This window comes from Solanum lycopersicum, chromosome 10 (genome assembly GCF_036512215.1).
Source record: "Solanum lycopersicum chromosome 10, SLM_r2.1".
Classification (NCBI taxonomy): Eukaryota; Viridiplantae; Streptophyta; class Magnoliopsida; order Solanales; family Solanaceae; genus Solanum; species Solanum lycopersicum.
In genome coordinates, this window is record NC_090809.1 from 578,146 (window position 1) to 590,982 (window position 12,837).

At 27.9% G+C, this 12,837-nt stretch overlaps 1 protein-coding gene and 1 long non-coding RNA gene across 3 annotated transcripts; both read right to left on the minus strand.

The window, feature by feature from the left end:
• Positions 1-449: 449 nt before the first annotated feature.
• Positions 450-1,268, minus strand: LOC104649497 (uncharacterized). The gene is made up of 2 exons (XR_743414.3): positions 750-1,268; positions 450-651 (listed from the first exon to the last, which is right to left on the minus strand). It is a non-coding gene; the product is annotated as an uncharacterized lncRNA (long non-coding RNA).
• A 3,826-nt stretch (positions 1,269-5,094) lies between these two features.
• Positions 5,095-9,548, minus strand: TPS37 ((3S,6E)-nerolidol synthase 1-like). 2 transcript variants are annotated; one of them, NM_001320335.1, is given in 8 exon segments: positions 5,137-5,442; positions 5,544-5,783; positions 6,240-6,378; positions 6,455-6,673; positions 7,373-7,745; positions 8,066-8,145; positions 8,546-8,727; positions 9,347-9,547. In NM_001320335.1, coding segments are annotated over 8 exon segments (1,683 nt in total). In that variant the 5' UTR covers positions 9,509-9,547; the 3' UTR covers positions 5,137-5,154.
• Between the last annotated feature and the right edge of the window lie 3,289 nt (positions 9,549-12,837).

Consider the following 12,837-nt stretch of genomic DNA (forward strand, 5'->3'; position numbering starts at 1 on the left):
TCTATTTATCATGTTCTGAAAAATAATATATAAATTGACTCATAATTTGTATTTACGGAGTAATAATATTTACTTATTTTTTGTTATACTACTTTTGATATTAAAAACTAAATTCAAAATTAAAATGACGTGAATTTAATTTTTAATCTCATGAATTTATTATATTTTTAAAATTATAAACTCAGACTTACTATTTATTACAAATTTTCACATCAAAATTTTGTACTTTCTAAAATATTGAGTTCATAACATTTCGAATAAGAAAGGGGAGGGGCCAGCCTATGTCCTTTTTTTAAAATAATGATCTACTTTCATTGCGAGAATATTATCTTCTCGCTACCTTTCTCCGTGTAGCCATCAAGATCCAAAAGTGAATGTGATGACTCTTGTTTTATCCTACCAAGACAAATCATTCTAAAACCCAAAACATAACAACAAATGTAGAAGTAAAACAAGAATAAAAGTCTAAAATTTTAATTGTTTAAAGAAAAATACAAATCTCAATGTCATTTTTTCTAAAATAGAATAAAATCATGATAAAGGAGTAAAGAGGTGTCAGCTAGGATGACAAGCAGCTGCCTCAACACTCTCTGTAATAAGCCTCAGATGTAGAAGGGGAGAAAAAGTAATCACGCAGATCCAAACTTGAACCTACAAGAGTATAGAAACAAGGGAGTGAGTAAACAACATAGTACTCAACAAATAACCTGTTAACTCGAAGTAAGTAATATTGATAAGAGTCCAAACACCTCAATCGAACCTCTTCAAGCACAACGTGCACAGAACCAATCCCAACCTAGCAGTTCACAGTTAATATATCACAAAATGCTAACACCTTAACACATACGAGTCATCAATACAACCAAAAAATGACATCATTCTTAGACCAAATTCCACATTCTAGAGCGGATGAAATTGATGAAATGCTATTTTGAGACTCCAAATTCATATTGTTACGAAATACCACCTTAGACCTTACAAAATTCACAATTTTTTTAAATCAAATTTTAAAATCAACTTTGCAGACTAAACAAAAATGACCCTAGACAACTATTGGAAATAGTTATTTTATGAAGATTTTCAAAAATAATCGTCTGAAACTTACATTCTTCCTAACACAAAGGTCTATAAAAAGAATAATCTTTCTACTCCATGGGGATAAAAATAAAATATGTATTTATCTTATCATTTTCTGAATCTTGTAAAATTTTATCGAATATATTATTATAAATTTGTGTGAGTGGCTCTCCTCCCTCCAGCACCTAGGTAAATGAGCCTATTATGGTCACACTCATATATATAAATTTCAAAATTTAATGTCTACACGTTGAATTTCCTATTCAATAGGGTCTACTTCCCAGCATGTACCACTAAATTCTTTATCACAAAAAAGAGTCCCAACATTTATTTCATTCACACGTACTTTCACTTTCTGTGATAATGGAGAGTTAGATATAAAAAAATAATTTATTTTGTTATATTAGATTTTTATATTTTAATGATCTTTTAAGAAATTAATGATCAGATGAAGTAGGTTTTTGTGACTTCTCATTTCTTCTTACATATTGTCTGTTATCATGATGTATTAAAAATAATAAGTTTTGTATATAATTTCTATTATAACAGAAAATATTTGCTTATAAAAAAAATCCAACACTTTTTAGGTTTGAGAAATGTAAAATGTTTTGAGAGGGATTTGATGGGTAATTATTTGTTATGTCATTGATCAATCTAATGCATGTATTCGAAACATGAAATCATTTGCATTAATACATGAAAATTCATGATAGAAAAGTGTACCAAAATGATGATGATGATGATGATGATGATGATAATAATAATAATAATAATAATAATAATAATAATAATAATAAAAATAATAATAATAATAATAATACTTGTATTTGAAAAATTATATTTATTTTATATGTTAATTCGATTTTTTAAAGGGCATGAATCAACCTTAATAATTTATATAATTTGAAACGAAAGAAATACCAAGTAATAAGGAGTGATAATATTTTGTATAACTAAAAAAAAAAAGATTTACCTTCTTTTTTTTTGGTCATACTACATTTAAATTTAAAGAGTCTAAATGAATTAAGTGGATATAATTTTTAATCTCAATATTAAATTTATTGTATTTTTGTGAATTCAGACTTATTATTTATTGTAAATGTAAATTTAGTTCAATTCTTATATCAAATTTACGCCCTGCGATAAAAATCCTTTTTCTTTTTATTACTAGTAATATTTAGTAATTGCGTGAATTTTGATCTCTATCTCTATATTTTGTTATTCTTTTATTATATTCTTTTCTGAAATAACAAATAAGAATAAAATTTTGCAAATATATTATTCTCCTTGTTCCCACTTGCAATAGTTACTATTTGTGGGCTCCCTCCAAACCCTAGGTAGATGAAGAATAAATGTATAAGAGTAATTGTAGTGGTCATATGTATTATAGATTTTAGAATAAAGTCTATATATTAAAAGTTCTTTTCCAATAGGGTCTACTGCCTTCATAATGTATGGTACGGTACCACCAACTTGTTGTTTGCCCACAAAAAATTTATTTTTAATTATTGATGAATAATTTCACATTAAATTCAAATGTAGCATACTATATCAAAGTTCCAAGATATTCTTAGCACCCTCTATGTTAATATGGGTTAACTCATTTCATTCGGGTTAATTCGTACATGTTTTGTTATTTTACGAGTCAGACTTGACTAATTTTTTTTTTGTGAGCCAAAAAATATTTGGTCCGACTCACAAATACATGGGCTGCATGCTTGCCGGAATAATTCACTTTTTTAAAAATGCATATATATATATATATATATATATATATATATATATATATAAATTATAATTTAAAAATAATATCATAAATATCGACAAAACAATATTACATGATTTTAATGTTATTACTTGTCAATCAAATCCACAAATTAAATTATAATTATAATATTTATTAAGTTTTTTCAAGTAAAAGTATTAATATCTAAATAAAAATATTAACATAATTGTTTTTAGTTTGGACTCTCTTTAGTTCTAAATTTTAATATTATATTATATTGTTAATTAACAAAGGGATTTTCCTAATAGAAGCTTTAGCCCTTGAACCTGAAACGACTTTAATGAGCCGAGAAATTGGAAAAACAAGGGCGCAAGATTTTGACATCATAACTATCAATATTTCTCAAGCCCCACAAATCAGCAGACTTATTCACATCGTACTTAAAAAAAAATTTCTTAAATGAACTCCAAAAATATTAGCCCAAATCTATTAAATTTCGAATTAAGCCAGATCAGTCCAAAGGACCTATCTCATATTAATGATTCTAATAAGGTTGTTCCGTAAGAGACGATCCTAGCGCACCGGTCTGGTAAGTAAATTTTCTTTTTTTGTTTAAATATAGTAAAAATTTAAGGAATCCCATAGTGTAATTCAATAATTACACTCTGTCCCGACAAATTTAGTATTTACTAAAAATCCCTTAAAATTTTTGTTCCGTGATACTTTAGACTCTAGTGATACATGGTAAATGATTCATGGTAAATTTAAACTGTTAAGAAAAAAATGGGGAAAAAACAATACATTTAAACTTGTTAACTAAAATAGCATAATTTACGGTAACAGATCATTAATCAGCATTAAATTAGCACGTAATTGAATATTAATTTCAAATTTTGAAAATCAAAGATTATATCATCTATTTTGAATACAATTTTCAAAACCGCATGATACATAGAAAACGTTATGATACACAACAAATTCATGTATCAATGCATCGTCTAAAACACTATACACACTGATCAAAATGTATCAGCAAGCACACTTGATGGATTCAAAATGTATCAATGCATCATCTAAAACACTATACACACTTGATGGATTCAAAATGTATCAGCAAGCACACTGATTCAAAATGTATCAGCAAACACTTCATGTATCAATGCATCGTCTAAAACACTATACACACTGATTCAAAATGTATCAGTAAGAACACTTGATGGCGCAGTTATTGAAATTAATCACTGATACATGATAAAAAATTTCAAAAACCCTTGATACATAGAATCTTGTTCAGTGCAGCTACAGCACTGTTGCTTGTTGGAAGAAATTCTTCTTGTTTGAAGCTAGAATCTTCATAAGCAAAATCAGATGTTCCACATAAAGGCAATCGATCAAATTCTTTTCCTGCTTTATTAGACAGCTGGTTCACATCACCAATGCTCTCTTCTTCCAGTAGTGGTATTGATATATTTTCCACCTCTGGTTCACATTCAGAGATCCTTTCTTGCTTTGTTTTCAGTTTCTCATTTTTCTTCGAGAGGTATTCCCTAGCTTCCTTAACTGACAGAATGATTTTTGATTTTGATGTTACAGAGATTTCACTTGGCTTGCTTGATTTTCCAGACGTTATAATAGATTTTTCATATTAAATGTTGTGAAACATTTTTAATTAAAATTAATAATTCAAAATTCAAAAAGTGATTCAGAAGATTGAGTGTTTTGGTGGAGAAAAAATAGGCATGATATGGAGAAGTGTGTGTTATAGGAGAGAGAAGACTATGTATCTCTAAACTTCTACTAAAATTAAAAAAAAAAAGGTTTATGTAATATTTAAAAAAAGAAGGAAAAATTAGAGAATACTTAACCTATAGTTAGTGTATTTAAGTTATTTTTGCCCATTGGACCACTTTTGGAATAAGTGACTGTTGGCCCAATGTACCGCTATATATAGCCAAAGAAATAAAAATGATATGGATGAAAATTTATAAAATTATTGTGTTCGAATATGAATAGCTAGCTAAAGTTAATGTGATTTGTGTTGTATACTCATATATATTAAATTGAAATATCATCCCATCAGAAAATCACATGTTGAACCGTCATCCATCAAAATGATAACTTTTTCAACATTGTGTAATGTGTAAGTTCATTCAAAATGGTGCATTAGATCATCACCTCATTCAGGGAAAAATATTAAAATTAAATTAATTTCAAAAATATGAAAGTATGTCAATCTTTTTTTTTATGGAACACTATGCATATTTTTGTGCGACGACATACAGTTGCAACAATAATGTTCAATGATAATTTTATAATCAAGAGCGAGAAGAAAGTTCGTGAAAAAGATAAGATTATAAATTACCATCCAACATAGACTTAATATATTCTTGAAGGATAGGAAGCGATTGCTTATCATCATAACTATACATAAGAGAAACCATTCTTGCAGAATTAAGAGAAGCTTTTGAAAATGATCTTGTAGATTGACTCATTAGACAAAAGTGTTCTTTGTTGAGTTGCTTCCATTCATCTTCAATTAGCTTAATCACATGTTCTCTAGCTAATTCCATGGAAGAATCTTTGTTTTCCTTCATGTAATATTCTACGTATGAACCATCTTTTCCTTCTTGGTTTTCATCCTAAATATGTCACGTAAATAAAAACAGACAGATGAACTATAAAAACTTGTCTCTAAAATAGATCAGCGGTGAATTTCACTAGTTAAATAAACATAAATTACCTTTGCACTTCCAAGATCATCCCAAAGACGAAGAATCTTAGCTATGGAAGTGGACATGAGTGATATATCTTGTAAATGCATAGAGCTTACTCCAAGGCCTAAGATATAGAACAAGTGAATTAAGGCAACATAAACTCCAGAACTAACAAGCCCATTCTTTAGGTACTCATCTGTTGTTGGCACCATCCCACAAGCAAACCATTTTGCTTCTATTAGAAATGCACTACACAAATGTGCCCACTAAAATAAAATAAAAAAACAATTATGAGTAATAATATAGAATAAAGTATTGAGAAAAATTCTTATTTTTTTATATGACATACTTTAGTTCAAAAAGATTGGGACATATTTAATGTCGATAAATAAAAGTTTATCTTAATTTAGACTTCTCGTTTTATTAAACTCTTATATCTATATATAAAATATTTCTTCTTTTTTTATTCACACAAATACGTCATATAAAATGATAAATATGCTCTCTATTTTTCTTTACTTAGCTTGTTCAATATTAACTTGATAGTATACCTTTTAAAATATAATAAATAGAATGATAACGTTATTATATCGGTATTAAATATAATAAATTTAATATTTGAATACATAGAAAAAATGACTAGTTAATAGTAATTAATACGAATAAATTAGAAACTAAGTACTAATCAATGCAAAAAATGAAATAAAACATGTGAATAATACCGTATTTTGTAGATTTTGAGTGGGATTTTGTCCATAGATTTTGTAGATGTTATAGCCAATGGAATTAATTGTATTATAAAGAGCCTTGTAAAGTGATCTCATGTATTCCGGTAGGTCCATCATTGCGCTCAATTCCCACCTAAAATAACGATAACCTTTTAAAAAAAATAATGACGTTTTATACTATCAAATCATTTTTATTTCAAATGAAATACCTATGAACGGCTTGAGTGAAAAGGGTTAACTCTTCAATAGTTCCGTAAACATCAAAGATATCATCAATGACATAAATAAAAGAGATGCATTTTGCTAACTCAATTCTTTCTTGTGACATTTTTGGATCAGTAAGCATTGCCATTGGCCAAGTATACCATTTTAATGGTTGATCTCTCAAAAGCTTCAATTCTTCCGCTAAACCAAGACTTTTCCACCACCTATGTATGTATACATAGATATCATTATTATAAGATTAAATTGTTTTTTTTTAATATATATATATGTATAGAGAGATCGATAGTCTTAGTATAAAGATTTAGTATATTATATATTAAAGGAAAAGAGAAAGATTTGGATCAAAGACCTCCAATATTTTAAAAAATGAGAAAGATATTTTATATTTAATCGAGACCTTGTAGAAATTTGTGTAGAGTAGAGGGGCAGAGTTAGAACTCAGGATCTAGATTCGATTAAATTCAATAAGTTGACAATCTATTAATAATAAGAATTTCAATAAATATGGATAAATATTAAGTTTAGAACCTAATTTATTAACACTTGAAATCATACGTCATTTTAAAATTCAAAATTCGTTAGGTTAAAATTCTTATTTTTTTCTCGGGTGATTAGTGCTTTAAAACTAATTTGTGGCATGTAATTTATCTTATTTTAGGTTATAAATTTGTTTTTTTAAATAACCTATAGCTTTTTCAGTTTAATTTTATATATAAAGATAGTTAAAAGGATTTTTGCAACATCTAAGTCCCCTAAATATGAGATTAATAACCTAGAAAGTAAAATAAGTTACCTATTACGATAAGTTAAAAAATAATGATGTTATCAAACTCCTTTATACTCTATGATTAATTATAGGTAATCTGACATATATAAAAATTAAATTCAACTAATTAATATACCTGAAAACTTGAGCCAATTCATGTTGATGTATCTCTTTTGTTATGAAGTAGTCCATATTTGCCAATTCTTTTAAAGTGTTTTTTCCCCATCCATTAATTCCTTTGAAGTTATTGTTGAAGCTTTTATTCTTCCATCTTGATAAACTCTTGTGATATGGATACTTTAATGTTTCTTTAATAATTCTAGCTTCGTCACTATTTGCTAGACACGCATTTAGATGATCACCACTAAATTTTGCAATTTCATCAAGTATGTATTCACCTTCTACACCAAGTTTTGATGCTTCATATAAACCAATTAATCCATTCACATCTTGGTTAAGGTTTAATCCAAATGTCCCATCGTCATTGTTCTTGAATTTTTTAAATACATCTGCCCAATGCAAATATAAGGTTAATAGTTTTAAATCAAGAATATCTTTAATAAAAAAATATACCTAATTATAATTTTTCATTCAAAAGATAATGCTATTCGAGAAAATATAACTTTATTTTATTTTTTATGTTTTTTAAGCATGTTTACACGTGTGAAATTGATTTCTTTTCATGTCTAAATTAACTAGAGAAATTACTATTCAAATTGATCATGACTCTTAGCTACCTACTTTAATATCGTGTCAAACTATATAACGATCACGTCAAAAAAAAAAATTAATTCGTTAGAAAAAAGAAATACACTTTTTTACCAATTACCCGCTGACACGTGGTAACCTTCTTGTCTCAGAAGTCTGAAACAAAGTGAAATATCATGATGGTTTTGATACTTAAGAATACTTGTTGAATGCCTTGAATCGGACCCGCTACAAACAGAAAGGACGGGGGTCTCGCTGACCGGCCAGCGAGTCGGGGGGTCCAGGGGGGCGACGTGCCCCCTGGCCTGGGGTCCGGGGGGGCGGAGACGCCCCCGGCCCGACGGTATACAATGTTGTTGTATTGGACCCTTAATTTTCTGTTGATTCTGTATGTTGGGCCCAAGCCTTTTAGGGCGTAGCTTAGCACTATATATATAGACACTATGGGAAACCCTATTCGGTAATTCTGTTTTTGCCTCTCCATAATAAAACTGCTCCCTCTCTTCCCGTGGACGTAGCCAATTTATTGGTGAACCACGTAAATCTGTTGTCTTGTTTTTCGCGTTTATATTTTCTCGTATTATCTCAAATTCCGCACAACAAAGTATTTTGCTCATATTCCTTTTGTAAAATTGATTGAATCTCTTGCTGAAAATGGTGTTCAATTCCCATACGTTGAAGTGTATCCACCAAAACAAGATTATTATTATTATTTATTTGTGTCCTTAGTGCATACTTGACATCCTTCACAAGTAGCCCAAATTTGGTACTATTGAATCCATCCTGCATTAGTAAGTATTTTCTTAGTATTTTTTTAAAAAAACAAGACAGGGAAAATACTATTTATTAGTAGTAGTAAGATTATCAAAAATAATTTTTCATTGGACGATTATTACGTTGCCATATTGTGCCAATTCGAAGTTTTTGCATACTTGCTTTATAGTTTGTTTTCTATTAAATTACATGGAGGAATTTTACATAGTGCAACAGTACGGTATTGACATTCCTATAACAGCGTGTTATATGAATTTGTATCATTTAAATGATGCTACGTGAATTGCTAGAAAAATATAAAGTTTATGACTAGCCAATAATAAAAGTTTTAAAAGGGGACTAGAAAAATACTACCATGATACAAAAGATAATTATTTCATCTCCTAATTAGCTTATTTATATTCACACGTGTATAATAATATTCTTAGATTCTATGACATAAATTCATATTTTGAAAACTTAAAATCATGAACTTTGAAGGTAAAGGCTTGAGAAATGTAATGTCTCAACTTACTTCCATCTTTAACTTATATACACCGATAATATATTTCATATATGATAAATATAACTTTTTTTAAAATTAGTAATATCATTTTATATTGTCAATTTATAAAAGTTAAAATCTTACGCGATCATAGCTCGTTTGAAGATGAGAGGTTTCTTTTAAAAGATCTTCTTGAAAGTTCCATCTGTTAGAGCTTCTGCATGAAACTTTGATACTACTTCTTTTGCTTCCAATTTGGCAAAGATATAATGGTAAAGGGGAGAAAGCTTTAGTAATATTTGCCATAAAAGATAATTTTCTATAAATATTTTTTGGAGTATTTTGTTTGATGAAATAACAATTGGAACCCCTCTATTTATAATAATAGTGGCAGATCAAGGTGTTGGAAGATTGTTAGAAAAATTTATTTTTACTATTTGATTTTATTTATGGCCAATTAAATATCTTTTTGATTTTCTATAATAATTCTTTAGTGCTGTTCCGAGTGGTTAAAAGAATTAATGGGACACTATGCATATTGTATTTTTTTGATCTCTATAACCAAACAAATCTCTCTTCATTTTTTAAGTCAAAAGTCATTTATTCAAGCTATAATAACATGTGGCGATGGAAATGTTTTTTTTATTACATTTGAAAATGTAAAAACCTAAGACTAGACAATAGCTAGCAGATTGTGTGATAATACTCAATAATTGACCTTAAGCTCTTTGAATCTATTTTCTTTATGCTGGTTCCTTCCTCGTGGAGGAGAATAATGAATCAAGTTGGTTCGTCGAGCAAGAGGGGCGAAGGATCAACAAGCATTTCATATCCTATATACTAGCTCTTTCTCTCTCTTACTTATATATTCCTTTAATAAGTACTCCTCCACTTATTCTCATACTGCGATGACATGTATGATTAATGTGAAATTAAGGAATAAACAGTTGCAACAATCATGTTTAATTTCTTTTGATAGTTTTAAATTGTGATGCTTTATAATAAAGGGCGAGAAGGAAATTCATGAAAAGGTAATTTACATTGATAAATCACCATTACAACAACATAGACTTAATATATTCTTGAAGGATAGGAAGGGATTGCTTATCATCATCTTCAATTAGCTTAATCACATGTTCTCTAGCTAATTCAATGGAAGAATCTTTGTTTTCCTTCATGTAACATTCTATGTATGAACCATCTTTTCCTTCTTGATTCTCATCCTAAAGATAGAATAAAAATATAAAGATAAAATGTTTTTTATTTAGAAACAAAAACATATTACATAAATAAGGACAGATAAACTTGCTTCTATTAGAAATGCAATGCACAAATTTGCCCACTAAAATCCAAAAATAATAATTATGAGTAAAGTATTGAGATACTAATTAACAAAATGAAATTTTCAAAAGTACATCCATCTCATTTTTATAAGAGGAGAATAAAACTATCCATTCTCGAATAACTTATTCATCACAGTGGTATAAATGATAGAATAAGTTATCCGAATAAAAATATTATTTTATTATTATTTTTGTTTATCACTCACACTAAACAATCCCTAAGTACTAATCAATGAAAAAAAAAACATGTGAATTAATTGTATTATAAAGAGCCTCATAAGGTCATCTCATGTATAATTAATTAGCATTTAAGGTTATGGACTACCCAAAAAGTTTTAAACTATCAAATTAATTTTTATCTTAAACAAAATACCTATTGACAGCTTGAGTAAAGAGGGTTCATTCTTCTACAGATCCATAAACATAAAAAATGTCATCAATGACATAAACAAAAGAGATGCATTTTGCTAACTCAATTCTTTCTTGTGACTTTTTTGGATCTTCAAGGACAGCCATTGGCCAAGTATACCATTTTAATGGCTGGTCTCTCAAAAGCTTCAATTCTTCAGCTAAACCAAGCCTTCTCCACCACCTACATACATATATATCATAAGAAGATTAAATTGTTTATATACATATATTGATAGTATAAAAATTTTGTAAATTATATATTAACGGAATAAAGAAAGATTTAAAATCAAGACCTTCAATATTCTAAAAAGTGAGAAAGACATTTGAAATTCAATCGAGACCTTGTAGGAATTTGTGATCAGTATAGACAGAGTTAGAAGTCTTGGTCTAGCTTCGATTTAATCCAATAATTCTTGCTCAAATAGTGTGCTAGTATTATGAATTTTACTAAATATGGATAAATATCTAGTTTATATAGAACCTAATTTATTAACACTTGAAATCGTCATTTAAATTCAAAATCCTTTATAGGGTTAAAAATTTAATTTTTTCTATGGTGATTAGTGCTTTTAAACTTGTTTGTAGCATGTAATTTGACTTATTTTAGGTTATAAATTCGATTTTCTAATTACCTATAGCTTTTTTAACTTAATTTTATATGTAAAGATAGTTAAAGGAATTTTGCAACATCAAGTCCCCTAAAAATGAGATCAATAACCTAGAGAAAGTAAAATAAGTTACCTATTATGATAAGTTAAAACATAATGATGGTATCAAACTTCTTTGTACTCTATATCAATATAAATAAGTTAAATGCTTAATTATAGATAATCTATTAGTGTAAAACTCTTATACAGCTAGTGTATAAAAGTTCTATTCAACTAATTAATATACCTGGAAACTTGAGTCAATTCATGTTGATGTATCTCTTTTGTTATGGAGTATTCCATATTTGCCAATTCTTTTAAAGTGCTTTTTCCCCATCCATTAATTCCTTTAAAGTTATTGATGAAGCTTTTGGCCTTGCAACTTGCTAAACTCTTATGGTATGTTTAATGTTTCTTTAATAATTCTAGCTTCGTCACTATGGTCAAGACATGCATTTAGGTGATCACCGCTAAATTTTGCAATTTCATCAAGTATGTATTCACCTTCTACACCAAGTTGTGATGCTTCATATAAACCAATTAATCCATTCACATCTTGGTTAAGGTTTAATCCAAATGTCCCATCATCATTGTTGTTGAATTAATTAAATACATCTGCCCAATGCAAATATATGGTTAATAGTTTGAATCAAAAATATTTTTAAATATATAATTAAGTAAATAAAAATGTGTTCTCTATAATAACTTTACCTTAGATTTTTCACCTTACTTCTCGTAAAACAGTTACCAGTACTTCCGAAGACCTTTTAGATTTTCATTTGTAATACATAATAATTGTCTTACTTTTATATTATTAATACTAAGTAAAGTAATTATAGTTTGACTAATTTACCCTAACACTACTCTATTTCTAAGGGAAATATGCAGTTCTATGGAAGTTCCAAAATAAATCACTTAAAATTTTGAAGTTGTAAATCTTTCTTATATTAGTTAATTATTATATTAAAATATATCAGTTTATCACTTTACTAAAATTCAATATTTTAAGAATATTTTAAATCATTTTCTATTAATTAAGAAGTAAATGTCTTTTATTTATTATTTTAATTTCTTATAAAATTTTATTGACAAAATATATGAAGAATAAAAATGAAGTTGAAGACAAATTCTGAGATGATTAGGAGAGTGACAAAATAGGGATCAATATCCAAATCAAAGATTAATCAAACAGATTTATTGAAGAAAAAAATTTGAATAGTTAGGACATGGAAAC